Source organism: Coptis chinensis, chromosome 7 (assembly GCF_015680905.1).
Source record: "Coptis chinensis isolate HL-2020 chromosome 7, ASM1568090v1, whole genome shotgun sequence".
Taxonomy (NCBI): Eukaryota; Viridiplantae; Streptophyta; class Magnoliopsida; order Ranunculales; family Ranunculaceae; genus Coptis; species Coptis chinensis.
Window position 1 is genome coordinate 53,296,075 of NC_141462.1, and position 27,555 is coordinate 53,323,629.

The 27,555-nt window shown below is 36.7% G+C and overlaps 1 protein-coding gene, 1 non-coding gene and 3 pseudogenes across 14 annotated transcripts in view; 3 read left to right on the forward strand and 2 right to left on the reverse strand.

Annotated features, from left to right (window-relative positions):
• Window positions 1-525: 525 nt before the first annotated feature.
• LOC147487932 (26S proteasome non-ATPase regulatory subunit 12 homolog A pseudogene) lies at window positions 526-4,301 on the reverse strand (annotated as a pseudogene). The gene is made up of 3 exons (XR_015202787.1): window positions 2,756-4,301; window positions 1,242-1,301; window positions 526-771 (listed from the first exon to the last, which is right to left on the reverse strand). The product of XR_015202787.1 is annotated as a 26S proteasome non-ATPase regulatory subunit 12 homolog A pseudogene (transcript).
• On the reverse strand, window positions 1,245-6,566 carry LOC147487933 (axial regulator YABBY 5-like; annotated as a pseudogene).
• Window positions 6,567-7,544: 978 nt separating this feature from the next.
• LOC147487934 (rRNA biogenesis protein RRP5-like) overlaps window positions 7,545-27,555 on the forward strand; it is a 33,980-nt gene continuing 13,969 nt past the window's right edge. For 3 of the 11 annotated variants that reach the window (XM_086572862.1, XM_086572861.1, XM_086572863.1), the window contains exons 1-6: window positions 7,548-7,907; window positions 8,197-8,371; window positions 8,535-8,675; window positions 8,778-8,954; window positions 10,525-10,670; window positions 10,742-10,807. In XM_086572862.1, the coding sequence (XP_086428988.1) occupies window positions 10,583-10,670; window positions 10,742-10,807 (154 nt within the window). In that variant the 5' untranslated portion in view covers window positions 7,548-7,907; window positions 8,197-8,371; window positions 8,535-8,675; window positions 8,778-8,954; window positions 10,525-10,582. Of the gene's footprint in view, window positions 7,908-8,196; window positions 8,372-8,534; window positions 8,676-8,777; window positions 8,955-10,524; window positions 10,671-10,741; window positions 10,808-27,555 lie in introns of all 11 variants that reach the window. The other 8 variants (XM_086572856.1, XM_086572859.1, XM_086572857.1 and 5 more) reach the window with 5 other exon arrangements.
• Window positions 15,081-26,115, forward strand: LOC147487935 (uncharacterized; annotated as a pseudogene). Its single transcript, XR_015202213.1, has 6 exons — window positions 15,081-17,109; window positions 17,686-17,747; window positions 17,824-17,878; window positions 20,513-20,726; window positions 21,154-24,585; window positions 24,947-26,115. The product of XR_015202213.1 is annotated as an uncharacterized LOC147487935 (transcript).
• Window positions 20,439-20,520, forward strand: LOC147487936 (small nucleolar RNA R38). The gene has a single exon (XR_015203418.1). It is a non-coding gene; the product is annotated as a small nucleolar RNA R38 (small nucleolar RNA).

Below are 27,555 nucleotides of genomic sequence, written 5' to 3' on the forward strand. Positions count from 1 at the left end.
CGGAACTCGCATTCTCTCTCTCTCACTCCTCACTATACCAAAACAGGATATTCTTAACGGCGCAAAACCGTTACTAAAATTTGTTGTAACGGTTTATTTCCGTAACTATTTGGGCGTTATTAATATGTTAAGTTATTTACTTACGGTTTTTAACCATTACAAATTCTTTTTAGTAACGGTTATTTAACATTACTAAAATTAATTACTAACGGTTTTCTAGACTCAATCACATTAAATATTTTCAACAATAGTAACGGTTTTCTTCAATTTCTAACGGTTTGTACACGTAGCTTAATGAAGACATTAGTAACGGTTATAAGAAATTAGTAATGTTTTTTTGTGTAGTATGTGTTGCTACTTGAATAATTTACTAACGGTTTTTGCACCCATTTCTAACGTTTTTCCTACTTTATAAGTGTTACTTAATTAAGAGCTTAGTAACGTTTTTTTGCCATTACAAAACAATTTCATATTGAAAAAAAATTAATTTCTCCTACCACACATTTACCACCTTCACCAATCACCTGCGTAAAATACCCCCATTTGTTTTTGAAAATTCCACAAAAGTTACCAATACACAGAAAACCTCACAAATACATCCAATCAAGTACGTACTCCTTTATATTACTACAAATCGCAACCAAAAAGTCATACATATAAAGAACATGCGGAAATTTGATTCACAAGGAAATAAACATTTTAGATTTGTCAGGGAACTCATCATCTTCTTCTTCGACTATCTAGGCCTCGACACTCCATAAATCTTGAGTCCTGAGAATAACATAAATTAAAATACGTAAGACAGGCAAAATGAAAGAAACATTCATACCTGAATTTAGTGAATGCTAATTTCAAGTCTAATTCCAAATATTACCCAAGTACCTCAAAAAACTTTCCAGTCAAATGATTTTTTGCAAGACAAAACCTATATGAGTGCATGATGCTATAAACATACTATTTAGTGTTGTAACAGTACCAAATATTTACTAAAGTGAAAAGTCTATTACAACTAAGAACATAAAAAAAAAGCATCCCAGCCAGCAATAAATGATCCTGGGTGTCAACTAATAAAAAGCTCAACTGCTCAAAAACCTACTTGTGTAATATTTTAAGTTGTGTAAAAACATATGATGAACATTTGCAACTTTAGGAAGAACATTGACCCTAAGCTCAAGAACCTACTAAAACATATCAAGACGAAAACGGGTATAAAGAAGAAAAAGAGAAAATAGTGAGTGCACCTGCTAAGAGGACACCTTGTACACTACAATCACCAGGTGTGCAAAAAGGTCACCTTCTTCCTGCATTACCTCCGATGATAAGAATCATACATTAGGAAAATCGAAATCAAGATAGTGGGCTAGTAATAATATATAACCAACCAAACAAATATATAATTCAATCGCACCAAACAAGTTAGCATTTGCCAACAAAGCAAGACCCACTAAGTGTTTACAAACCAGCACCAATAAAATTGCTAACAACCAAGAAAATATTTATCAACAATTTCTTGTCCTATATTGCTTATTCTTCCTTACTTTGACATATATCTAAAGTTCTAACCTTACTTCACTTCATAAACAACAACCAAATGCATTAGTCACTTCTGCATTTATATAATTGGCTTGACTAGAGGGGATGAGAAATACTAACGTGTACTTATATCTTTAGTAGCATAAAGAAGTAAAAGTTCTCATACAAATGTGCATATATGCCAAGTACCAACCTTAATCAAATTCAAGATGAATATTATGTCTCCCAAACAACATTAATCTAATAAGAACAAGACATTAACATCTGGGTAATATATATCGCATCCATTGCATTCATATTGAGGAACAAATCTATTGAATTATCAATAACAAACCTAAAGCTCACTTAAACACATAAAGTGATATGTGCTAAAACTTTTCAGTTTCAGAAAAACATACCTCAATATCTTGATATTGAAACCCATCTAATCTTCTCTTATTTACATAAAATTATTTCACAATCAAAGCACAGTAGCACATGAACTGGATGAACATCAATACTTTCTTAACGGAGATGTTCTTACCTCATTTATTTCAGCTTTATTATTTGCCTCCAACATCAATCCAAACTGAATATGGGGAAAGTGTGCCCACTAAAAATAGGAAAATCAAAAGTTAGCACAATCAGTTCAGTTTGACTTATTAAGCAAAAAAGCATCTTGGTATGTTAGATTTTCCGTCTTACATTTTTGGCAGCTGTGCTCTGAATGCTTGTCTGTGACTTATATTTGGATTATTAGCCTTAATTCTCTGAATTTCCTCTCTGCACTCCATATAAATGTGCACAAGTAATAAATTGATTAATTTTAAAGCAACCTCACCATGTTATTAGAAATATTCAAGAAATTTTGTAATGTTTAATTACTTTATAAATTGATTATATCATAAGAAGCACCCTTGGCCTCTTTCCGAGAGCTGCATAGAGACATATAATCATAAGTCAATAATACAACAACACCAACAAAAATTTGTCATTACTTATAACGAACAAATCAGTCACTAATTAAAGTTCAATTTACTGCCATAAGGATCACTAGAATTTTTTCTCACACAAGTAAAGATTTGTTATTAATGATCAGGTGAAAGAACGTTTCAACAATGGGTAGTGATTGATACAACCAAATAGACCTAAAGCAAATAGATCACTAGAAGTTATTATTGGAATATGTTAAAAGAATTAATGTAAACGAATGTTAATTAAATCCTACAACAAGAGAACTTACGGCGACTTGTGTTGCTAGCTTCCTTGGCAATAGAAGATGGTTGATCAATCCTATGATCTAGTACAGGAAAGCTTTGTCTCTAAAAAAACAAAATAACAAACCAAATAAGCTTGAAGTTTTTTTTTTTTTTCACATATAATGTATCAACAGGTATATGATTTCAAATTTACTATTTGAAACATAACAGACATCTAAACTTTACTGAACTTTTAGGGCTGCTTTGTGAATCATGGTTTCTTTGTAAATTTGGTGGCAACTCTTCTCGACAAGATCAAGCAACTTCTCCAAATTCATCGCCCATGAGTTGAGAACCGTTCTTTGTCCTTTCTTTGTCTGGAAGGCGCATACCCCATAGGCCTGTCAACCTTTGCTACCAAAGACTTCGAGACAACCATGTCAGAGAGGTGCTTTTCAGTTTCCTCGATAGTAAGGCATAAGAGTTTTGCAAGTCTCTGTAGAGTAAGCCTCGCGTAATACTTTGACACAACCAGAATGTTATGTTCAATAATTCTCTGCCTTAGATCTTCAGCGGCTTTGTCACCCAAGGAGCCTCCAAGCATGTTCTTCTCATTTTCAAATTCATTTCGGCATGTCTCCCAAAGAGTTGTCCACTGGATCACCTCCATTGTCACTAGCTGTTTTAATAACTCCCCGAAATTGGGGATTTCAGAAAAATTCTTATCTTCCAAAGTAGAATTAAGAAGGCTTGATTGCATGGGATCATGTGGCGCCAACACTAGATACCAACAAATCTTCCTAAGAACCGGTACCCATTTGGATGGATCTTCTTTCACAGATGAAATATCATATATCGCCTTGTAGCAACGACATATTTCAAGGTAATCGTTGTTGTGCGAGTAGTACCTTATCATAAGTTCATAGTATATGCGCTTCAATTCTAGCAACGAAGGTATATCAGCAGGGGCCTCTTCAACTACGTTATCGCCTTCCTTGGGTTTTTCTTTTCCTTTGAGGTATCAGCATCAAAAACTCTTGGGCTAATCTTCCTTGAGAGAATTTGAGCACGCACATAATCTTGGCGGTCTAAACACAGACGAACTTGTTCAAGGATAAACGCTATTTTTTCTGTCTTTGCCATTGCTCCAAATGTTTCCACAACAATTTCCTGCATCAAGTCAGCAGCCTCAGCAATAAGGCCCTGAGATTCCTTGATCTTCGCCAGTTTTTTTATCAATCGTGCATGCTCCAGTTCAACATAAATCTTCCCAGCAGATACACTGTTTAGCATTTTGATTAATTCTACGCGAGCTTCAATATCAGGCGTGTCATCTATATATTGCATAGCTTGCGGACCATAGCAGTAACAGCCTGTTTAAGTTGGCCTCTTCGTTTGGACAAAATGAGGATCTGTTCATTAAGAGTTTTCAAGCACGTGCTCCGTAACAGAGCTGAATGATATCAATGACAGCTTTCTTAGTAGCAGAAACATTCTCAGCAAGTCTACTTTGTTTCTCTACATTCAATAAAGATTCAATTTGTGCATCCAAATTATCCCCTCCTTCCATTGAATCGAAAGTTTGAAAATAAGCTTGAAGTTAAGACTTAAGATATAACATTGGTGTTTGTTGTGTTTTTTTTTGATAAACGTGTGTGTGACTTGAAATGACTTTTAAAGTTATCTTTTACAAACAAAGTAACCAGATTGACAGTTGTAAAGACAAGATTTGACAAAATGAAAAAGTGATCATGAAAAAGTATGCTGAAACAGAATGACAATGTCTGGAAAAAGCATAGATAGGTTTTGGATTAGGACGGCTGATACAATGCTACTTAGAAACCAAAAGTAAATAAGTAATTACAAAGAGTTTACTTTAGTTTAATAAAGAATCTAATCCGTCAATTTGAACTCTATATGTCAAGATAAAGGTTGTGTATACTTGAGATTCTCTTATAAAGTGATAACCTGGAGTTCTTGCCAGGAAAACGATTGCACGATCACGCTGCCATGTGTTCCACTGAACCAAAGGTTAGTGCAATGTCCACAACATACGGTTACTGTGTCGTATAAGCTGCTGCATGGAACACTCACCTGCAAATAACAACAAAAGAACAAGACAGTAAAAATGTCAAGAACGAATTGAAATTCAAGAATACTAAGGAAGATGGCATATAGATCAAAATGTCAAGTCAGCATATAGATCAAAATTTCAAATGGGAATGATATTCAACTTTGAAATCTCTTCATGAAGTTCTTGCTCTTCCTACTAAGTTCAATACTTTAATAGCATCAAATGCCCCTTTCCGTTCTTAGAAACCTTCTTCTGATATATGGATGCAAGTAAACATACTCGAATGTCTAATATGGAAACTTGGAGAGCTTCTTTGTTTTTATTTTTCTACAAGCAACAACAACAAAAAAATCCATGTTCTATGATAATTTTCACATAGGGTGAAACCTCAATATACATGGTTAAACACTGATACAGGTTAAACAATGATACAGGTGTATATAAAAAGTCTAGTACAGAGCTACAAGAATAGAGCTATGACCTCAATATACATAACATTGAATAACAACACAACCATGAGGATGATTAAGTTGTGGAAATTCAAAGGTGAGCTGCAAAACAGAGCCCCAAGCTTCAAAATGCCCATTCAACCACACTCACTGTAAAATTAGAGTCTTCCAAGCATCCCACCAATGTTCCATACTTTCGTATGTTAAATTCATGCACCCCTATTCTCTGTTTCTCCCAAGAGATGTCAACTCTTTCTCAAAATCCTTTTTCAAACGCATGCCCGGTAAAATCCACCTCTAAACCATTTTATCTCTAAAATCTAACATATACAAGATCTAGTACAAACAAACACACAAATTGATAAAGTAAAATTAGACGCATATATGCTGCTTCAAGAATTGGGGATTTGGACCCGAAAGATAACAATCTGAACAAGTCATTTCTTCTAAGTTATACTTATACAATAACTATATTGATTCCTTTCACGGACGGAAAGCTCTCTCTTCTCTTCAACCAAAACTTAACTTATAATAACCATTAAGTCCACAAGACTTTTTGAAACCCCTCATATTAAAAAACCAAAATCATAACAAATCAAATCAAGAAATGACAAAAAGTTTCGATATTTAGCATACCCTTTTATAAATTTAGACTCACAACCTTATAAACTAGTCACAACGTATACAATAAGTTCATAGTTCCACTTGAAATTACTAAAACTCCAATATGAGTAAAATTCATGTATACCCTTTTACATAAATAGATTGAAAAGCTTCAAAGAACCAATCTTTAAAGCAGAATTTATTGCAAAATAGAAATGAAAAAGAGAGAAAGAAGAGTTATTATTACCCATCTCTTCATGAGTAGAAAAGTTCCTCTTCCCAGTTGGCTTCCCTTTGAACTTCCCCCTTCCCATTTTGTTTTTTTTTTTTTTTTTTTTGCCTTAAATTTAAGCTCTGCAACTTCAAAATAAAAAAGAAGTAGAAGATGAAGAAAGTAGATGAGGGATAAAAGTCATGTTAGTGTTATTCATACCAATGGATCAGCCAGAAAACAATTGGTTCCCTTACCGAAATTAGTTTTCCAAATCGAGAAAAAGTTGAGCGCATTGAGAACCTAACTCGTTCTCAACCCGAAATCTGAAATCCAATTAAACCCTTGGTATATAAGCACAAAAAGTAAAGAAGAGAATTAAAGAGGAACGTACAAAAATAAAAACCTATGTTTTCCAATCCCTACAAAGAGAAGAAGAATTGAAAAAAAAGAAGGAGAGTAAGAACTAACAAAAGAAGAAAAAAAAAACTTACCTTCGTTTTAGATGAGGAAGTCATGGTTTGAGCCAACCACTTCACCCCTTTGAAAATGAGAGAGAGGAGTGCGGGATTCTAACCTTTTGTTTTAGACTATTTCTTATTATTCTTTTTATTTTTGTCTTTTTTATTTTATTTATGACGGTATCCATGTGTTAGCCAACCGTGACTAATTAATTTCGATAATTATCTGAATTTTAAGTAACGGATAAAGTGACATACTAACGCTTTATAAACGTTAATAATTGTGTAACGGTTAAAAAACGTTACTAAGTGAAAAATGAGTGCATTACAAAATCACCCTTTTGGTGTAGTGCCTACTGTTTTGCAATATACTAGTATAAGATGAGTCCCAAAGTCCAACTTCTTTGAATGAAACAAAAACATAAATATTATCAAGTGAGCGGAGCGAACGATCTGGGCAGAAGGGGGATTATGCGGACAAAAACTAAGTTGGTTGGTTTTTGTCTGTCTGTCCTCACCTATCCCTCTCTCTCTCAACCAAACCCTAACTCACTCTCTCCCCACCCACAAACCCATCTCTCCCTCTCTCTTCTCCACCCTCCGCTCACGCCCCCACTGTTTAGCAATTATCTAGTATATATTCAAGTGAGCTGAACGAACATTCTGGGCCGAGGGAGGGTATGTGGGCAAAAAGTTGTTTGGTTGGTTTCTTTCTTTCTATCCTCTTTTCTCATCTATAATCTATATTCAAGTGAGCGTATGCCAACTTTCTTGAGTTAGCTCTTTTTGAGAGGGCCTAAAATGAGCCTTGGCTGCTGTCTATATGTGCCCCCCCCCCCCCCTAAATAGTTTCTCTCTTCTCTCTTTGTCTTCATTTTCCTCCTCTCATCTCCAGCTCTTCTCATCATCTCTTTCCTTCATCTTCCTCCTCCTCTCATTTCCTACGCTCACTTCTCCACTGCTATGCAGTAATTCTAGTCTATAGAGGGGATCGAATGTTCTGGGCCGAGGGGGTATGTTGTCTGTCTGTCCTCATTTCTCATCTCTTCTCTTCGTCCCTCTTCCTCTCCCTCTCCACGCCCTCTCAATCTCTCCATCTCCTCTCTCCCTCTCCACTCTCCCGCTCAGCTCACTTGACTATGACTAGGATATATATATTTTTGGGGTTTGCCGAATGCAATTTCACGAGTGCCCGATTAAACTACCAATAAAAACCACGACGAAATAACACACAATGGCAAAACCTCAACAAAACAAACAACCAATGAAAACAAAACCAAACAAAAATCCTTCCTTAAAACCTCAGAAAACAACCAAAACTGTTTGGCAAACAATCAAACGACTCATCATCACTTAAACCTATGCAAATCGAAGACGATGTTCCTGACTTTCCACGTGGTAAACAAAAAATGAATTAAATTATATTACGTCATTTTTAACTCCAAAGTTAATATATATTTTTTGTATATTCCGTGAGCGGAGCGAACATTTTGGGAGAAGTGGGGGTTATGCAGACAAAAATCAACTTGGTTGGTTTCTGTCTGTCTGTCCTCATCTCTTCCTTCTGTTTTTTCTCTTTGTCTCTCTCACTCTCCCTTTTCCTCTCCCTCTCCTTCTCCATCTCCACTCCTCCATCTTCCTCACCCACTCCGCTCACCCCCACTGCTTAGCAGTATACTAGTTATAGGTGGGGGATGTTTGTTAAGTAGAAAAGAAGAAGAAGAAGTTCGAGCTGAAGTTGATGCTGAGTTTGGGAAAGAACAATTGGGTTTGAGTAATAAAAATAAAAAGAATAAGAGTTATTTAGAAGAAGATGATTTCGGTTCACTTTTCGGCGAAGGGGTTACTGGAAAGTTACCTAAGTATGCTAATAAGATTACTTTAAAGGCATTTTATTACTGTTCCACTGTACATTATGTTTTGGGTCTAGCTCAAATGTCAAAATATTGATTCTCTGTTGAAGCACATGGTTTCCTACATTGTATGCATTGTTATAGAAGAAACTAAGTTTGAAATATTGTGCAGAATGTATCAGCTGGAATGAAACTTTGGGGAGTTATATCGGAAGTAAATGAAAAAGACCTTGTGGTTAATCTTCCGGGGGGTTTACGTGGATTAATACGTGCTAGTGAAGCATCTGACCTTATTGCGGAGAATGATATTAAGGTATTACCTGGTTTCATTTCGAAGATTATTTTTGGATGTATTAAACTTTTGTGCTATTATATTATAACCTTTTTGGTGTTTTTATGTGGTTTTGTATAACAGGATACAGAACATAATTTCCTCTCCAGCATTTTTCAAGTTGGTCAGCTTGTTTCTTGTGTTGTTGTACAAGTTGATGATGATAAATCTGATACGAAAGGGAAAATTAAAATTTGGCTTTCTCTACGTCTTGGATTGTTGAATAAGAGCTTTACCTTGGACGTTGTTCAGGAGGGGATGGTTTTTTTTTTTTTTTTTGTAGGTAAGCAGGGTTGTTATAGAGGTCCCTTACCCCTTTGCATTAAAGAAAGAAAAGCCAATTACATTCTTGCATATACTTTGCCTATAGCATCCTCATAGACAATTTTCTTAACATCCTCAGAGAACGAGCTAGGTACAATCTCAATAAAACTTACAGTAGGAATATTAGCAGCTAAGGCATCTGCTAATTTGTTAGCCTCTCTATAGGCATGTGTAATAGTAAAATGGTCTAAGTGTCCTATGTAGTCTTGTATCTCCTCCATTAAGTGGTTTGCTTGCCATGGGTGTCCTCTGTTCTTCATGAAAGACACCACATTACTCGAGTCTGACTGTGCTGCAATTCTTCTAATGTTATGCTTCTTCGCCAATTTGAGTCCTTGCTTGAGCCCGTAGAGTTCGATAAGTGCAATGGTATTGTATTCTGTCTTCCCTTTTGCTGCAGCAATGACTTCCCCCTTATGGTCCCTGATGGCAGCAGCCCATCCTCCTTGAGTGCCTTGCAAGGTACCATCTGTGTTCAAATTGTCTATGCCTTCTTCACCTCTCTCCCACTTACATTTCTTTATCTGTTTCATGTTCAGCTCTATATCAATGTTCCATAATGCCATGAGTCGACTTCTCTTAGGTCCTTCATCCATTTTGAATTGACATGCCGCAAGTTTTGTTTTTGTATCACTCAGAATTAGAAAAGAGGTTTGTTCAGCCATGGTGTGAACGTTCTTGAAAGGGATGGTATGTTTTCACTCATCTTATTTGCAGTAACTGTCCTGGATTTTTGGTTCCAGTCTTATCTTTATTTTATGATTGTCCAAATTTGTTGAAAATGGTTATGTGTGACAAGAAAGGAAAATGATTGAAAAGAAAACACGGCGCTGCTGGTTACTACACACATTCCCTTCAATTATGGCTTTTGGCTATTTTAATTGTTTGGACACCAACCCACCGGGCGTAATAGTTAAACGAATGAAAACTCCCTAGGGGATGCAAATGAATTTCGAACGTGCAACCTTCCTGGTAAAGGGAGGGGTGCTGCAACTGTTCGTGCTTGAGGCTTATGTGTGACAAGAAAGGAAAATAGTTGAAAAGAAAACACGGTGCTGCTGGTTACTACACACATTCCCTTCGATTATGGCTTTTGGCTATTTTAATTGTTTAGAAGTTTGAAGTTAGAGGCTCTGGCTATTGGCAAGAATGAGAGATTTTCAGCCAAATCCTTCTAGTTTTCCCGGTGTTCTCGTGTCTTAATCAATCTCCGAGTTAGTAATATTCCTGATCTTCTTATCACTTATATCTGGTCTTCAAAAGTACCTTGCAATGTCTCGTTTTTTAGTTAGTGTGCGGCATGTACTAAGTCTTTGACCATAGATAAACATATTAGGTTATTAGTTAGTGAATCTTTCCTCCATTGTCCATGTACGTTGTTGAGATTATGATTATATATACACAATTTAAGAATCAAAAGAAAAATAAAATATTTTAACTTAGAACCCATATTTACTCTCATTTATGTTGTTATTAATGTGTAGCAAACTGTTATTTTGGTTGACAGAGGCGTTGTAGAAGATATAATCAAGCTAGGTGTTGTGGTCTATGCTATTGTTGAGAGAATGACTCCAAAAGCTGTTATTGTAAAATTGAATGCCAACGGTTACATTAAGGGGACTATTCTCAATGAACATTTGGCTGACCAGCAAGGTATATAGTTTTTCTAATCTTTCTTGTGCTGCTTTGACATAAGCTCTTCTAATTTTGTTCTTACTGTGTAGGGCAAGCTACTTTAATGAGGTCACTTTTGAAGCCTGGATATGAGTTTGATCAACTTTTGGTTTTAGGTATGTGTTGAAATGTTTTGTCCCGCATGGGCTGTGTTAGCCGCACATAAAAATATATAAGTCTTGGGACCTCTCCACATATAACCAATTGGTTTTAAGTTGGATGCCTATCTTTAATCAAAGACCATTAATACTGAGTAGTGGAAAATGCTCCCAGTGACCCACGTCAGCCCCCTTTTTTTCTCTGAGACTGACACATCAGATTTTACTTAAAAAAATGAATTCTACGCCCTTTTTTTTGCGATTTCAATTGTTCGTAGCCCAAAATACATAAAAACCCAAAATAGATAAGTAGATAAAAACCTCTTTCTTAAATCTTATCTCATTCTTAAATTTTATCTCCATTCTTACTCCGTTCTTAAATCTTATCTCCAAACAAAACAAGTTTTTTTTCATTTTAATACCGTGTTTCAGATCAAATGCTTACACGAATTGTGAAGGCAAGAGAAAGGATGGGTTTTTATAGGAAAAAAAACGGCAAACCATCTTTGCTTCTTCAATCATCACCAATCTAAGATCAACAGTTATCTTTTTTTCCTCTGTGAATCACTCTCTCAAATCCGTTCTCTATTTTTAAAAGTTTCTCTTGCGAGTTCTCACGGTAAGACTACATCCAATCTTATTTTCCTCAGAAATCGTAACTCCGACTTTTATATATTACAAGGTTACAAGGAGTCGTCACAATGCATCATCAATGCCAGAAATAAGACCGATCTTCTATGTAAGGATATATTCTTTGCAAAGCCTTATTAGATCCAATCTTTTTTAGTTTACAATAGCAGAGGCAAATGACGAGTTTTATTGACTTGAAATGAAAACTCAATCAAATAAATTGTGTTTTATGAGTTTAATGCTTGGGCTATCAAATTTATTGAACTAGACCCTTATACTAGATATATATGTAAAATTTAGACAAGTAATTCTCTAGGACACTTTGTTTGGGTTGTACTAGAAACTGATCAAATAGCTACAATTCTTTGATTATCTCAGGTCACTAAGCCACATGTTTTGCCTATCTATCTCAAAGTGGTAGAGCTTTCTAATTTTAACAGTTATAATTGGATAAATATCTTCACTTCCACATAATGAGAATAATGTATCACTAACATTTATTGCTAGGTAAATATCTTCACTTCCTCATGGTGTGTAGCATGGATTACTGATTCATGTTCGGTTCATATTAGAGGTCATTGGATGTAAGATATTATCAGTTGATATTGACACTTTGCCTATGTCTTTGCTTGAGATATTTTGTTTAGTGCCACTAAAAGCTATTGTTTTATGAGTTTGTTGGTCTAATCTTGACACACATAACCAAGATATATGAGGTACCCTAATTATAATTGTAAAATCCATCTCAATTAGGATTATTAGGATCTTAGTCATGGTTGGCTCTGTGACGAGTTTTTTGAATTTTGGAGCACCGACTCTTTTCCTCTTTCATGCATATGAGCTGAAAATCTTTGTCGATTTGGGCTGGGTTAGAGAATTGAAAGTATAGAGCAATCTGTTTTGTGTTTCTAAACAAGTTATTCCAATGCTACACGCACAAGTCACTTCTCTAACTGGACATCTCCAATGTCTCATGAGATGATCTTGCAGGTACAACCAAGTTTTCCTATTTGGACTTGCGAATTTATAATAAAATAATAATTGCATAACCATATGATTCATTTTCGAAAATTTTAGTATTCAATGGAGATTGTCCCACCGGTTACTTTGTTGAGAAATCCCGCTTGAAGACACATGTCGGTTATAATTAAAGATGATAATGGTCAGATCTTTCTACTCTCCAAGGGTGCTGACAGGTTTGCTCACATGCATTCTACCAATTGACATTGAACTACTCGGACATATTGTATAAATAATGAACCTCTACTTGAAAAGACATTATTTAATCTGAATCTCATTTTCTCTTTTTTTGGGGTTCTCCAGCATTATCTTTGATCTCCTGGCAGATAATGGCAAGTTACACCAATGGGCAACAACTTCTCACCTTTCAAACTACGCAATCTCTCCTTCGAGCACAATCAATTGACTACTCAGCACGTAAACAGAACAAAGATACAAAATTTTACTGAAAGGTTCGCTGGATTACCTGCATTTCTTTAGCAATAGAAGGTAGCCACTTCTCCCCCCTAATCTTTTTCAGCTCTGCCACTCTTTCTTACTCTTTTTCTAGGAAGGTGGATTTGATTTGGATATGACTTATATCACGGAAAATATTATAGCCATGGGGTTCCCTCACCGGGTGATATCACTCGGTCTTTTGGATATCCGAGGTAATAGTGGAAACAGATTTGCGTGAAAGTTTAAGATATTGATTTCAACACTATCATTTTTGCTTTAGACAGAAGTCCCTTTTCCTGGTCTTTGAGGGTGTCCACATCAGCAACTTTTAAGTACCCTTTTTACTCACGAGAAATTAGGAGATGGAAAAAAAATCGCGGGAAATAACAAGAGAAAAAAGGAATTATACGGTGAGTCCCCCACAAATAAGATTCTAAACCCCACGAGTCCCTAAAAAGCTTCTTTCTCCACCTCTGAATTCACATAGAAAAGCTCCAAATTGTGAATTCCCTGCGGCAGTCTGTCCATATTTTTGGTGGAACTGTAGTAATTGCTCTACTTCACCAAAGACCAAACTTATGATCATTTTTTCGATGATATTATTCTACTTTTAGACGGACATTGAAGCCAAGGGTTTTAGATGTCCTGAAAGAAAGGGGGTTGCAGACTACTCAACCAATTACATTCTATTCCTATCATTTGAATTATAAATTTTGTACGCATTTTTAGTTGTCAATTCTGTCAAACTAAGTAGAATGTTAAGATCTAACCTGTAATTCTTCTCATACAGGTAACATCAAGAAAAGATCAGCACCAGTACTTGGGCCAATATATGCACGAATATAAAAGCTAATGCTTTTACAATTGAGGAATGATGTATACCCTCTTAGAAGTCCATTTTTGCCAACGCCTCTACAGCCATTTTCCCCACCACACATTTAATGCACATGTTCCAACTCGAGGAAGGATATAAGAAGACAACCTAGAGAGAGCCTCTTCAATATTCTCACAAACAAAAATGAGGACAACTCTCATTCTTTCTTGCTTACGAGTATTTGGTGAGTGAGATCAAATGCATTCATGGGATTGATGCTATAATATAATCGCCAAGTTAGCTGTCCAAATGCTTCGTCAAGCAGCTGAGAAAGCTAAGGTAGGACTCTCATCTAGATTTGAAATTGACATCGATTTGTCTTTTTCACATCTGGCGATGTATCAGCCAGAAAAGATATATGTACGCTTTACACTTACTAGATCAAGGTTTGAGAGCTTGCAATCCCCTTCAAAAAATATTAGAAAAACATAAACTCTTCAAACAAAATATGCAATGAATCATTAGCTATCAATATACATATATTATTTATTCAAGTGGACTTTAGGTTTTTGAGTAATTAGCTATCTATATAACAAGTCCGGCCATAGGCCGGGCCAAATGGCTAGTTCTCTCTAAAATAGAGATTCTACATCTTATTTTTTACAATAATCAAGTAAGCAGAGTGAACGTTCTAGACAGTGGGATGTGTGGCAAAAATGTAATTTTGGTTGGTTTCTATCTGTCTATCATCATCTCTTATCTTTTTCTCTCTCTCCCTCTTTACGTGCCTCGTCTCTTCTCTTTATCTCCCTTTCCCTCTCCCTCTCCGCTCACCCTCCGCTACTATGCAGTACACTAGTATAATCAAGTGAGCAGAACAAATGTTCTTGGCTGCATAGGAGTATGTAGCCCAAAAAGTATTTTGGTTGGTTTCTGTCTGTCCTCATTCTCGAGCAATTTCTCCTTCACTCTCCCTCTCCCTCCTTCATTCTCAACCAAATCCAACTCTCTCTCTCCCCACCACAAACCCATCTCTCCCTCTCCCTCTCCGCGTGCCTCATCTCTTCTCTTCATCTCCATTTCCCTCTCTCTCTCCGCTCATCCTCCGCTACTATGCAGTATACTAGTATAATCAAGTGAGCAGAGCAAACGTTTTTGGCCGACATAAGTATGTGGCTCAAAAAGTATTTTGGTTGGTTTATGTCTGTCCTCATTCTCAAACAATTTCTCTTTCACTCTCACTCTCCCTCTCCCTCATTCATTCTCAACCAAACCCAACTCTCTCTCCCCCACCACAAACCCATCTCTCCTTCTCTCTTCTCCACCTCCATTCATATATGAAAAATATACGTACATATATGCACACGAGTTATGTTTTTTTGGCTTTTTGATATTCTAATCCGAGCCCAATCCAAAACTGAGTCGGGTTTTGATTTTACAAAACTAAGTCCGGACCACGGATCTGATATGTCAGCCCAAATTCCCAAAGCAACAAAAATCGGGTTTTCACCAGCTGCCTTACTTCATCACTGACCAGAGTCGGCGAACACAAGTAATGTCCCGCCACGTGTTCAATTTCCATTTTCTAAAACCCTCAAAAACCCACAAATTCTTGTCATCTTATATTTCAGATAACCAAACTAGTAGTAGCAGGGTTTTAGACTTGGTAAAAAAGCAACACTACCATGAACTCAAAACAATTATTAACCAAACAAACCACACCATCTATCTCCAACACTTGTTATTTGATTCCAAACAAGAAATTGACTTAACCATTCTCTTTCAATACTTCAAATGGTCACAAAAAGAGTTCAATACTAGTTATGACCTCGAAACTAATTGTAGACTCTTGCATTTGTTAATAAATGACAAGAAATATTCACAAGCTAGGTCCCACATTGATGCATTTGTTAAGAAATCAAATGACTCAATTTCATCCATTTTTCATACGATTTCAGTGCCGTCTTGTAGGTTTGGTGTTTCGATTATTATTGATATGTTTATTCTTGGGTATACAAAGAATGAGAAGATTAGTTTAGCTTTGGAAGCGTTTGAACGGGCGGGGGATTATAGATATAGGTTATCGGTTGTTTCGTGTAATCCTTTACTGAATGCATTGGTGAAGAAGAATGAGATTGAGAATCTTTAGGAAGGTGTGTATAAGGAGATGATTAGGAGGCGAGTTGAGCTGGATTTGTTTAGTTTTAATACTATGATTAATGGTTATTGTAAGGTTGGGAAGTTGAATAAGGCTGGGGATTTAGTTAAAGATATGAAGGTCTGGGGGGTTTTTCCGAATGTTGTTACTTATAATACTCTTATTGATGGATATTGTAAGATGGGAAAAGCTGGGAAAATGTATAAGGCGGATGCGTTGCGTAAAGAAATGGTGTTGAGTAATATTGTTGCTAATGAGGTTACTTTTAATATTCTCATTGACGGGTATTGTAAAGACGAGAATGTTGGTGCTGCTATGAAGTTGTTTGAGGAGTTGAAGAATCGGAAGGATTCCAGACCTAATGTGATTACTTATAATTCTATTATAAATGGACTTTGTTGCCAAGGGAAGCTTGATGAGGCACTTGAGTTGCAGAAAGATATGTTAGTTTCAGACGAAAAATAAATGTTGTTACATATAATGCACTGATTAAGGGGTTTTGCAAGAAGGGGATGTTGAAAGAAGCTCACGAGCTGTCTGATAGTATGGCAGGACAAGGTATTACTCCAACAGTTGTTACGTATAATACCTTGATTGATGCATACTGCAAGGATGGGAAAATGGAGGAAGCGGTTCGATTGCATAGTGCAATGTCGTTAGCAAGAGATGTTCGCAATGATGATGTTTCGACTTATAATTGTTTGATTTCCGGCTTCTGTAGGGAAGGAAACAGGGAGGGTGCTAGTAAGCTTCTGGACAAGATGAAGGACAAGGGTGTGAGACCTGATCTCATTACTTATAACATTCTAATTGGTGCATTATGCAGGGAAGGTGAGTCAAGAAAGGCAGTTAAGCTCTTGAATGAAATGCTTGAGATGGGCTTGAATCCAAGTCATTTGACCTACAATACATTGATAGATGGGTTCTGTGGGGAAGGAAACCTGGCAACAGCTTTGAATACAAGAACACGAATGGAGAGAGAAGGTAAACGGGCAAACATTGTAACTTATAATGTCTTGATCAAGGGTCTGTGTCAGAAGGGGAAGATGGAAGAAGCAAATGGACTTCTTAATGAGATGTTGGAGAAAGGTTTAGTTCCGAATCGGATAACTTATGACGTAATAAGAGATGAAATGGTGGAAAGAGGGTTTGTCCCAGACATAGATGGACATCTTTATGGTGGTGTATGAGAAATTGAGAAGACTGTTTCCCTTCATGTTTTTTGTCTTGCCCAAAGGATGCTTCACATATCTGATTCAGGTGTGTGCTCTACTTGTATATTAAGTCTTTTTAAGAGGACTTGCCTTTCTACATTTTGGTAATATGTACTGATTACAACTTAAATCAATAGCATCTAACGCATAAATGATCAAGGTAGACAAAGCTGCTTATAGGGCATTGTTATCTATGTTACATGGGGTAATTTTAGAAAATAAAAGAATTTATGGTGAAACCGAGTTGTTGAGATTTTTTTTGCTGGAACGACCACAAGAAGTCACAGGATAATATGGAATCTGTTCTTGTTGGCTTAGAAATTAGGACACCTTCACCCCCCCACTTCCAGAGCATTTGCAGACAGAATGATAAATTCTGTGAGGGCGGAGTTGGTGACTGCTAGGCTGCATATGACACTGCTCAACTTGGAATAATGTATAAATTGCAGTCTAATAAGTTAGCAGGATAAGATGACTTCCAATCCTTTGCTTCTTGTTTGCAATTCTCAAAATTATAAGCATTTAATTCACACTTTTTTTTCCTCTTCCTTCCTCAATGAATTCTTCCATTATTTTTCTATGTCCAGGTTGGTAACTTATTTATATTTTTAAACTACTGTAGAAAACCAAGAGAAGGGCTTATACCAGAACGCTTCTGCATGCATTCCAACTTCATGGTAATTGGTATGTACCCAACTTTTAATTCGATTTTTGTGATTGTTCATGTTTCTCGGTCGTTGACCTATTCTTTTTGGTCCAGACCTCATCTCTTCTGGAAAGACTGATCGAATCTTTAGGGGAAGCTTTACTGTGAGGTTCCACCTCTCTCTCTCTTTTGTTTCTATTTTATCATTTCTGTTGACCTTTTGTCTATAATATTCGGTCACTGAAAAATTTCTCCCTCACACACGCACATACTATGAATAGGGCGTTGTTATCTATGTTACATGGGGTAATTTTAGAAAATAAAAGAATTTATGGTGAAACCTAGTTGTTGAGATTTTTTTTTGCTGGAACGACCATAAGAAGTCACAGGATAATATGCTGGTCCACCTCTCTCTCTCTCTTTCTCTCTCTCTGTTTTTATTTTATCATTTAACACAAAAGGAGGTTGCTCTCTGTTGACCTTTTGTCTATAATATTCGGTCACTGAAAAATCTCTCTCCCTCACACATGCACACACTATGAAGATCCTAATAAGTTTTGTATTATACCTTGCAGGCCTTCCCAAATTTTCAACTTCACTTTTAATGAAACTAAACCATATGGCATAATTACGTAATATGATCTTTAAATGATCTTTTTGACCGTTTTGTGAATTTTGAAATAGTGTAGCTATCTATTAATTTTTGTTAAAATTTACTGTATTCTTCAGCTATACTCGAGAATTGTTTCCAATACTTATAGCTTCCTTAAGCTGGAAAATTGACTTTGTAACAAAATGATATTTGAATGTGCAAACTGTTATCATCACTTTGGATCGATAAACATTCATTTTCCTTCTTATTACCAATGTTCTAAAAAACGTTAGGCGGTAATCGGACGGTGGGAGAGCGCCTAGACGGTTTTTTTTCCTAATATATTTTATAATATATATAGTAATACATACCTTTACTATAAGAAATGAAGAAAATCATTTACCATAACTCAAAAAATAAACACAAACAAAGATACTTATTACAAAATGTGTAATAGTTGAAGAAGATCAACTTCATATAAAAACATACTCTTTCTTATAGTGGCATATAATTTACATTGGACTTTAGTATTTTAAATTCATTCAAATCTTAAGCCTACATGGGTCTTTAATTTTTGACATTTAATCATTCAAAAAAAAAAAAAAAAACTTTACGACTGCCTTTTGAGGCCGATTAGTCGCCCTAATCGGTCTACTGATTTTTAAATGACTTGGGCCTAGGCAAGTCAGTTGGGCAATCGCCTTAGCTTTAGAGACCGCCCTAGACCGATTTTTAGAACACTGCTTATTACTGAGGTTCTTGTGGTTCGGCAGGCCTTGATAATATGGGGGCTAAGTATTACAAGTGGATTGATAGTCACTGACTTTCGATCAATGAACATTCATCCTTGTATTTTCCCTTCTCTTTTCTGGTTGATAAGTAAGATGCCACTGTAAGACTGTAAGTTACCACATTACCTACATTTTAGATGATCATAGCAAAGTAATTAGAATCTCAGCCATCAGTTAAGAAACATAGGCGGTTCTCCTCACACAACCCAATTTTATTAGCCATGGCAATCAATAAGCCTTTTTTATACCAATGTGTGCCTGAGATAAATCTTCCCTGAGGTCTTCCGTTTATCAATCTCCCCTCCAATGTTTGATTGGTAGTGATATTCAATGGGTTTTTTAGGTCCAAAACAGTTGGATCCCACTACACCATTTGGGTGATTTTGCAACCTTTGTGATTTGTCATTAGTAACACATGTTGATCCGTTAGGTAATTTTTCACACTCATTGTCCGTTAGCAATGTTTCTAACTGTTAGTAAGTATCAGGGCAAATACTTGATTTATTATTTCACAGTTCTTGATAGTGACGCTTTGTAATGCGTTACAAAGTAGGAGATCAAGATAAATATCATAGTAGGGAAAAAAAACAGAAAAACGGAAGCTTAAGCGAGAGCTTTTTAGTTCTCGTGCCCATCTAATATAAACGAGTGAAGAGGGAAAAAGATTGGTGTTGCGCTGCCGCTGCTAGGGTTTTGATCTCCCCGCCTCCTCCTCCTCCTCTTTGTTCTTTCAACTTAAAAAATCTTGTTTTCATTTTCCTTAACACTAGCTTTTTATTTCTGAGGTAGAATTTGTTATAAATTCATCTCAAATATCAAGCAAGCCGTTGTTGTTGTTGTTGATTAAGAGTTCAATTTGCTCAAGGTAACAACTTTCTATACCGATTTACTGAAATTGAGGTTTTAGCTTATGGGGTTGGTTACACTTCTAATTATCAGATCAAAGATGCATCCTTGTTTTGGTTATTAGTTGTTTCCTTCTTAAATTTACTACCTTTTCTATTTCGGTTACATATGAGTTGGTATGTTATCCAGACATTTGCATTTGTGGGGCACGAATTAGCTTGCTTTTGGGTGATGGGGGCCAGAGAGGTTACCTTTATACTTGTTCTGGCTTGGTTTTGGTGGTAATTTGCTGGAACTAAGTAAAATATAGTTAATCTGAGATGGGCAGAAGCAGTCCCTGAATTTCCAATAATTATGTTCGTTAGTCATAAATTCAATGAAGTTTATCAATCAACTAGGGACTCATTGGAGGGCATTAAGAGCTGATGCCTCTTATCTTTCATTCTGTTTACATTTTTTTTTTAAAATTAGGTTGTTTAACTAGATATGGGTTTACAGCAAAATGTGTATGATGATAATAAGAAATAAAACAGTTATCCCTGTCTGATAAACAGTGCTGATATTTCTAATGCAGATGTAGATGAAGATGGAAACGAAGATGAGATATAAAAAAAAGAAGTAAATAAAAAACCGGTTCGGGTTCCGGGTGGGTCTTCCTCTTCAAGCCGTATTAGGAAAGAGATTTTGGAACTTGGGTTTCCAGATGATTGGTGCGAAATCAAGAATTCAGGTGGTGATTCTGCTTATTATGAGAATAGTAAAGCTAAACTTGATCAGCTTTCGCTCTGGTAAAGTTCGGTTACAATTAACAAATTTAGTTTCATTTAATGTTTTTGGGTATTCATTGAGTTATGTTTTCTAGGCTTATGATGCGTCGAGAGTGAATGTGTCAGGAATTGGTGACGATTTTAATGATAATTTCGCTCCGGTAAAGTTTAGTTACAATTAACAAATGGGAAGTAAAATAATTTGTGGTGAGATGGAATAAATTTTTTGTGTCGTGTGGTATAATATGCTTATTGACTACACATTTAATATTAATAATTTGGAATAGAGGATTGTACTTCCCTATTGAAGGAATGTTCGGAAATTTCCATTGTTGTTTTCTTTGAGTGATAAATTATATGTTTTTAATTTTCATGGTATAATTTGTTCTCTGGCTTTGCTGAAGTAAAAAAATCACCCTTAAACCATCTGACTGATCCTAACTAACAGGTCAATTTTGGGGCAAGAAATCCTCCATATGGGCAGATATATCATGGACTTTTAAAGAAATCAATTCCAGGCATCACTGGGTAATTGCATATGGTTCTCATAATAGACCTTTGGAGGGATTACTGGGGAGGTCATCAAGTCTCTTGACAACAAAGACCCCACCTGATCTCAATTCAAACAGAAGGATGCAGATGAAGAAGCCGCGTTTCGTCATTGCCGGTATTTATTTTATCTTTTCCCTCCTTTAGTAATAAGTAATCAACCACTTGATGAGCATTTTAACACCCTATCTTTGCACCTTACTATTTTTTTTAAAAAACACTGTGTGTCTTTGATTATTGAAACTATTTTAATCATAGATTAAGTAGTAAAAATGAGGTCTCAAAGTGGATGATGCAATTGTTATTGTTATTGATGACACAATATAGAGAACGGAAAAAACGAATTTGGAGCAAGCGATGGATAACCAAGTCCAGGTTATTTGATAGGATCTGTTGGACATATGGTTATTGCTCAGCATGGGCCAAGACATGATGATTCACTTTTGAAAGACGAAACCCCCCATGCTGGAGATGATATACTATGAACAGTAGTGGTAGCAAAACACTGTCACACACTTAAATGGTAGCTCTCATGTGATCACCCAATGTTACTAAAACTCCAGGTCGACCATTCCGTAAACCTGACAGTCAAATTCATGAAGATCAAGAGTTCATGTTTCCACATAACGCGATAGTAATCAATTTCAAATTTTTGCTCATAGGAAACACAAACATCTTCTGTTGCAATAGTAAAATGTCCACTTTAAAGACTGCGAATCAGGGGAAGAACAATAATTAAAAGGTGAGTGCATTAGAAACTGAATTCCTATAGCAGATGGGAATGAAGTAATATTTTTGCAGACTTAGTACCTCAAAGTTCAAAAATATTGTTGTCGATATATTATAATAATAAATGTTGAAACTGATGACCAAGGGCTGCCTATGCAGATCATTGAAACTGGCGAACTGGAAAGTAGTTGTCTTAGATAATTATAGTGACTGTGCATGAACCACCATTTACTGTGACGACTAATCTGTATGGACACAGTTAATATGTTGTTCTTGGCTCGAGTATATGTGATGTTAACTATAAAAAAAAGATCAGGAAAGTAAACTTTAATTGAAGATGTAGTGTTATTATTCCAAAGATCTTAGAAGACATTTGACATATCAGGAACACTTGACACGTTTGCCTCTCACCACCAAGATTTTCACTAAAACCTAAGGTTACTAGCGACGTTTATTAGATCCACCCTTGGGGAGACGGTCTGCCCTCTACAAGTAATTCAACCCTTGCAGAGACGATTATTCAACATACCAAAAAAAATAAAAAATGAAACATATTATTTACAATGTGCTTGGGATTTAGTATTTTATTATGGGATTCAGAAGCTGGAAAACTATGACTAGAACGTAATGCTCAAACATTTTTAATTGGGAAGTGGGCTTCAACTAAATCATCAAAGGGTTAAGAATTTAATATCAAGAACTTACTTTGTACGGGCGCAAAGAAGAAATCAGCGTATTATTAGCAGAGTCTATATATTTGGTATTTTTGAGATAGACATGTCTATACTCAAGCTGATTAGCAAGGATAGTTTAAGAAAATACTGATCACTATATGACCTGAAAGAAAAGTTTATACTACATACAGGATACACCATTTAGTTATTTTCATATCTGCCAGTTTCTTATGGTTGTACTTACCACTTGCCGTGTTTTGCACTTTTACTTTCTCATTTCTATGTCTATGATAAGCAACTTTATCATGGACGCAAGTGATTCTCACATCTCCTGCTTCAAGAGGATAGTGACTTGTAGAAATTACATAAGCAATTTGTCATTAGTGTGTGTTGACTGAAACTGAATTCTGGGCAACAAGAAAGGAGTTGCTTGCTGCTGATGTCAGAAAGGCTCCAAAACAACAAATGGGATTTAAAAGTGCTATGATTGCAGATGTCAGACCATTGACTGATGGTCGGAGCAACAAAGTGACATTTAACTTGACCCCAGAGATCATCCATCAGATTTTTGCTGAAAAACCAACGGTTCACAAGGCATATCTGAATTTTGTTCCTCGCAAGATGTCAGAAATGGACTTTTGGACCAAATATTGTCGCCCAGAATATCTTCTTAGGACAAGAAATGTTGTTGCAGCAGCAGAAGTTGCTGAAGATGAGGAGCTTGCTGTTTTTCTTAAGCATGATGAAATATTGGCAAATGAAGCTCACCGGAAGCTTAGACGAGTTGATCCAATCTTAGACATGGAAGCTGATCAAGGTGATGATTACATGCATCTTCCGGATCATGGAATTCTCTGTGATGGATGAAAAGAAGCTATTGATTCAGAGTATGATGAACACAAGAGGACCCTCTCACAAAATTTTAACCAACATGCAGCGGTCGTTCTTGAAGGAAGGGCCTTAGATGTGGCATTGGGGGACACTCGAACTGTAGCAGAAGCACTTTCTAGGTCCAAACAGGCTGAGCTTGCTGAAAACTTGGATAAAAATGTTGCTCGAGCAAGGTTGGAGAGGATTTTCCACTATCATTTCATCATTTATGTTTTAGTTCTTGACTGTTGTCATTAGTAGTTATGAGAAAGTAGCATTGCACCGTGTGATTTCTATTTTCATAGATGATCATTGTTAGTTCTGACTTCTGACCATGTGGTTTTTGCTAAAAGTTGTCTGATGATTATGATCTTGGTTAAGGATCACTGGAGCAGTTTGTTTGCTGGAACGGCGAGAAAGAAATATTTGGTGCAAAGAAATTTAAGGACATTCTTCTGCACTAAAGGATTCTAAATTGGTGAATGAGTAACTGAAGAGCTTCGAATCCACACAAGACTTGCTGAATCTGACTGTGGAAGTTCTAAATTGATTTTCTTATCTTCTTCACCTTTCTAAGGTATGTTTCCCTCCAATAACAAATTAGATGTTATTATAGTGAATCAATGACATAATCTAAGGAAGTGCGTATGCTGCCATGTTAGTAAATTTATTCTCCAAACAAGCAAAAGAACGAAGGCTTGCTGTATAGAAACTGTGAAATGATTGTTGCATTTTTAGATAGCCGGGTTACTTTTGATCCGAGGTTAGTTAGTATTGACATGAAATTCATATGTCAAAACCGGCTTCACGCGTAGAATGGGTATTCTAAGTGTCCTATATATATATATATATAGATAGAACTCTCAATGTTTGTCTTATTATGTTTAATGTTTAACTGCACTTGAGCTTTATCTATTCTTTAGATACTACAAAAGAATAGGCGAGTGTCAGATTTGTGTTCGATTCATAATTTGTAAGTATCAGCTGGATTGTACATTGGCAACTATGCGAGGCCATTGGACGATGGGCTTTATCGGGCAATCGACATATATCTCAAGGTAATGAATCATAACTTCCACTAAGAGTGGTTGTCTGTACTTAAACAAGTAGGTTTCATCCCTATTCATGTTCCCTATGCATGTTATCAGTGGATTGTGAATGCATATTGATAAAGGCACGATGTAGTGTTATCTACCATTAATCTGTCGATAAATGAAAAATCTAATGGTTGTTCATGGGTCAACTCAAGGGAACCAATATGCATCTAAATGGACTCAGTAGTGAGTTATTAAAAATCAGATTATTTCTTAAGTGATTAGTATTTGAAAACAGCTTGACGTATTTGAGCAGTTTGTAGCATATCCTCTTCAGTCAATTGCCATAACCATATGTATAAACACTGATGTTGTAAATCTACAGGCACACCCGTGGCTCACGGAATCCGAGAAGGAGCAGGTATGCAGGCTGATGGACTGTCAAAAACTATCATTAGAAGCTTGCACACATGCTGCCCAGAATGAAAGGCTTCCCCTCAGAGTAGTAGTCCAAGTACTCTTTTTTGAGCAGCTCCAGTTGAGGACATCAATTGCAGGCTGCTTCTTAGTCTCTGAGAACCTAGATGGATCTAGGCAGTTAAGGAGTGGGTTTGCTGGGTCAAATGAAGGTGGTGGGTGGGCAACCGCCGTTAGGGAAAACCAGGTACTAAAGGTAGGGATGGATAGTATGAGGATGCGGTTGAAATGGTTAGAGTTGGGACAGTTGGACAAGCGTTTTGTGCTGCGTTGCAGGATGAGCTTTCGGAGCATTATAAGGTGTTGGCGGTACTTGAAGCACAATCAATGAATCCTATTCCGATGGTTTCGGAGGTGGTGAGTTCAGGGAATTATCTTTCACTGAGGAGGTTGTCGGTTTGGTTTACTGAACCGACGGTTAGGATGAGATTGACAGTTGTAAGGTTATGAAAAGTGGTGCAATGGCTGGTGCAATTCATCATTATGCTCAGCAAGGATTCTTTGGTGCAGGAGTTTATGAGGCGGCTGCTTCGCAGAGCCTGCTCTCCACTTTTTGAAATGGTTAGAAGTTGGGTTTTGGAAGGAGAGTTGGGCTGACCCTCTATGGCGAGACGGCTACAGACTACACTCTTGGATGCTTCCATCGTTCATCTCACAGTCACCTGCCCAACAGTTCTAAGGACTGGAAAGTCAATCAATTTCCTTCGGGTTTGTTGTGAGGACCAAGCTTGGGCAGATGCTGCAGTGGAAGCAGCAGCTGCTGCTGGGACCACGACTAGGAGGGGAGGGCTCGGCTATGGGGAAACTGATGCCCTTGAAACTCTGGTAATGGAAGCTGCGAAAAGGATAGATAAGCATCTACTGGATGTTATGTACAAGCAGTATAAGTTCAGAGAACATTGTCTCACTGTTAAGCGTTATTTGCTCCTTGGTCAAGGTGATTTCGTGCAATATTCTAAGAGTTAATATGCAGAAGTACTTATCATAATGATTCCAAAAAAAATAATGTATCACAACTTATCTTACTGATTATTTTCCTCCAATAGTCTTTATAAAAAAATAATAGTTGTAAACTGATGTAGATTAGTGTTGAGCAAATTTTAGCAAAATTGTATTAGAATTCAGAATCCATCAGGCGTTCAGACCAATTTTCTTCAACCCACTATAAGATGTAAACGTTTATGAAGTTTATTTTTTTCTCATAGGAAAAACTTGCCCTTTAGCTCATTGTAGCAGTTACTCGAGTAGGTAAAATGTCTTCATCTCTTATTACTCACAACTATGCCTCATATCCGCTTTTCTTTTACCTCTTCTTTTATCACTCTTTCGCCTACTATTTGTAGGAGCAACTATGTGATTTTATGCCAAATTATAAAGTGTATGTGAGTTATTGGGTTGTTCCAAATGATATTTAATATTGGTTATATTAAATGCTTGATCTTATACAGAGTTAAGCTTAACACAGTAATTTTTAGTAATTAATCTTATTGCATGTAATTTTTAGCGTATAGGATAACAAGGCTTTCCTGGATTGTGCACAGACGAAGAATCCCCTTTTGATGACTAAAGCTTTTTTTACTCAAAACTTCCTTCACTACTGAAGGTGATCTTTTCTTGGATAGTTGCGGGGTTAACGTTTTTTAGTATATGATTAATTACTGCTGACACTGGGAAACCTCTATTTTTTCATGTGAGTGTCAGTCCACAGGCAGCTTGAACAAACAAAGAAAAAGCAATCATCACAGTTACTGAAGCCTCCAGTGTGGCCACTCTACCAAGCAACACACAAAGTAGACCTCCAACCAAACCACCCAAAGGCTCCAGAGCCTACCTCTCATCCCATACCTCTTAGCCATCATATCAGAGATTAATCCTCCACCAGGTCAAGAAATGAAATTCACTAGACCAAAACTTGTCGCAATGATTCCGGCAGTTTGAGCTTTAGATTGAACACCGTCATAAAAGTATTGTGCAATTATGTTGTCCACCGTCAATTCCACTCCAAAACAATACCCATAAGTCAAGGCCAAAATCCACCCTCTCAGAATTGGTGACCCCATGGTAGAACACCTGCGGCAATTTATCTTTTGGTCCCTCTCCCTTCGGAATGGCTTGAAGTTACCTTCCGGTAGGTCTTGGCCAAAGATCAAGATGGCAAATCTTTGTCAAAGTTTGGAACAGGCGGGAATGAAGAATGTTATGTGCCAGCGGTGAAAGCGGTTGCTCCAAGGTGATGGATGAGCCGAAAGTAAACCCGTGGCATGAGGAGTTGGGTGGCGCCACCACCAAGGTTGCCCCCCACCCACCAACACTTTGTTGGCAAGCCCTACAATGGGAGCAGAGAACATCTTTGCTCATCCAAAACTGAGTGGAGACAAAGGTTGAGAGTGAGAATCCTGTGAAGAAACGAACAAGGAGGAAAAAGATTGGAGAGTTGGTAGTGCAGTGAAGTACTCTTCGTCAAAACCCCAGTCCAATCAATCCATCCGCAAAAAATATTAAGGTTGTCAATTTTGT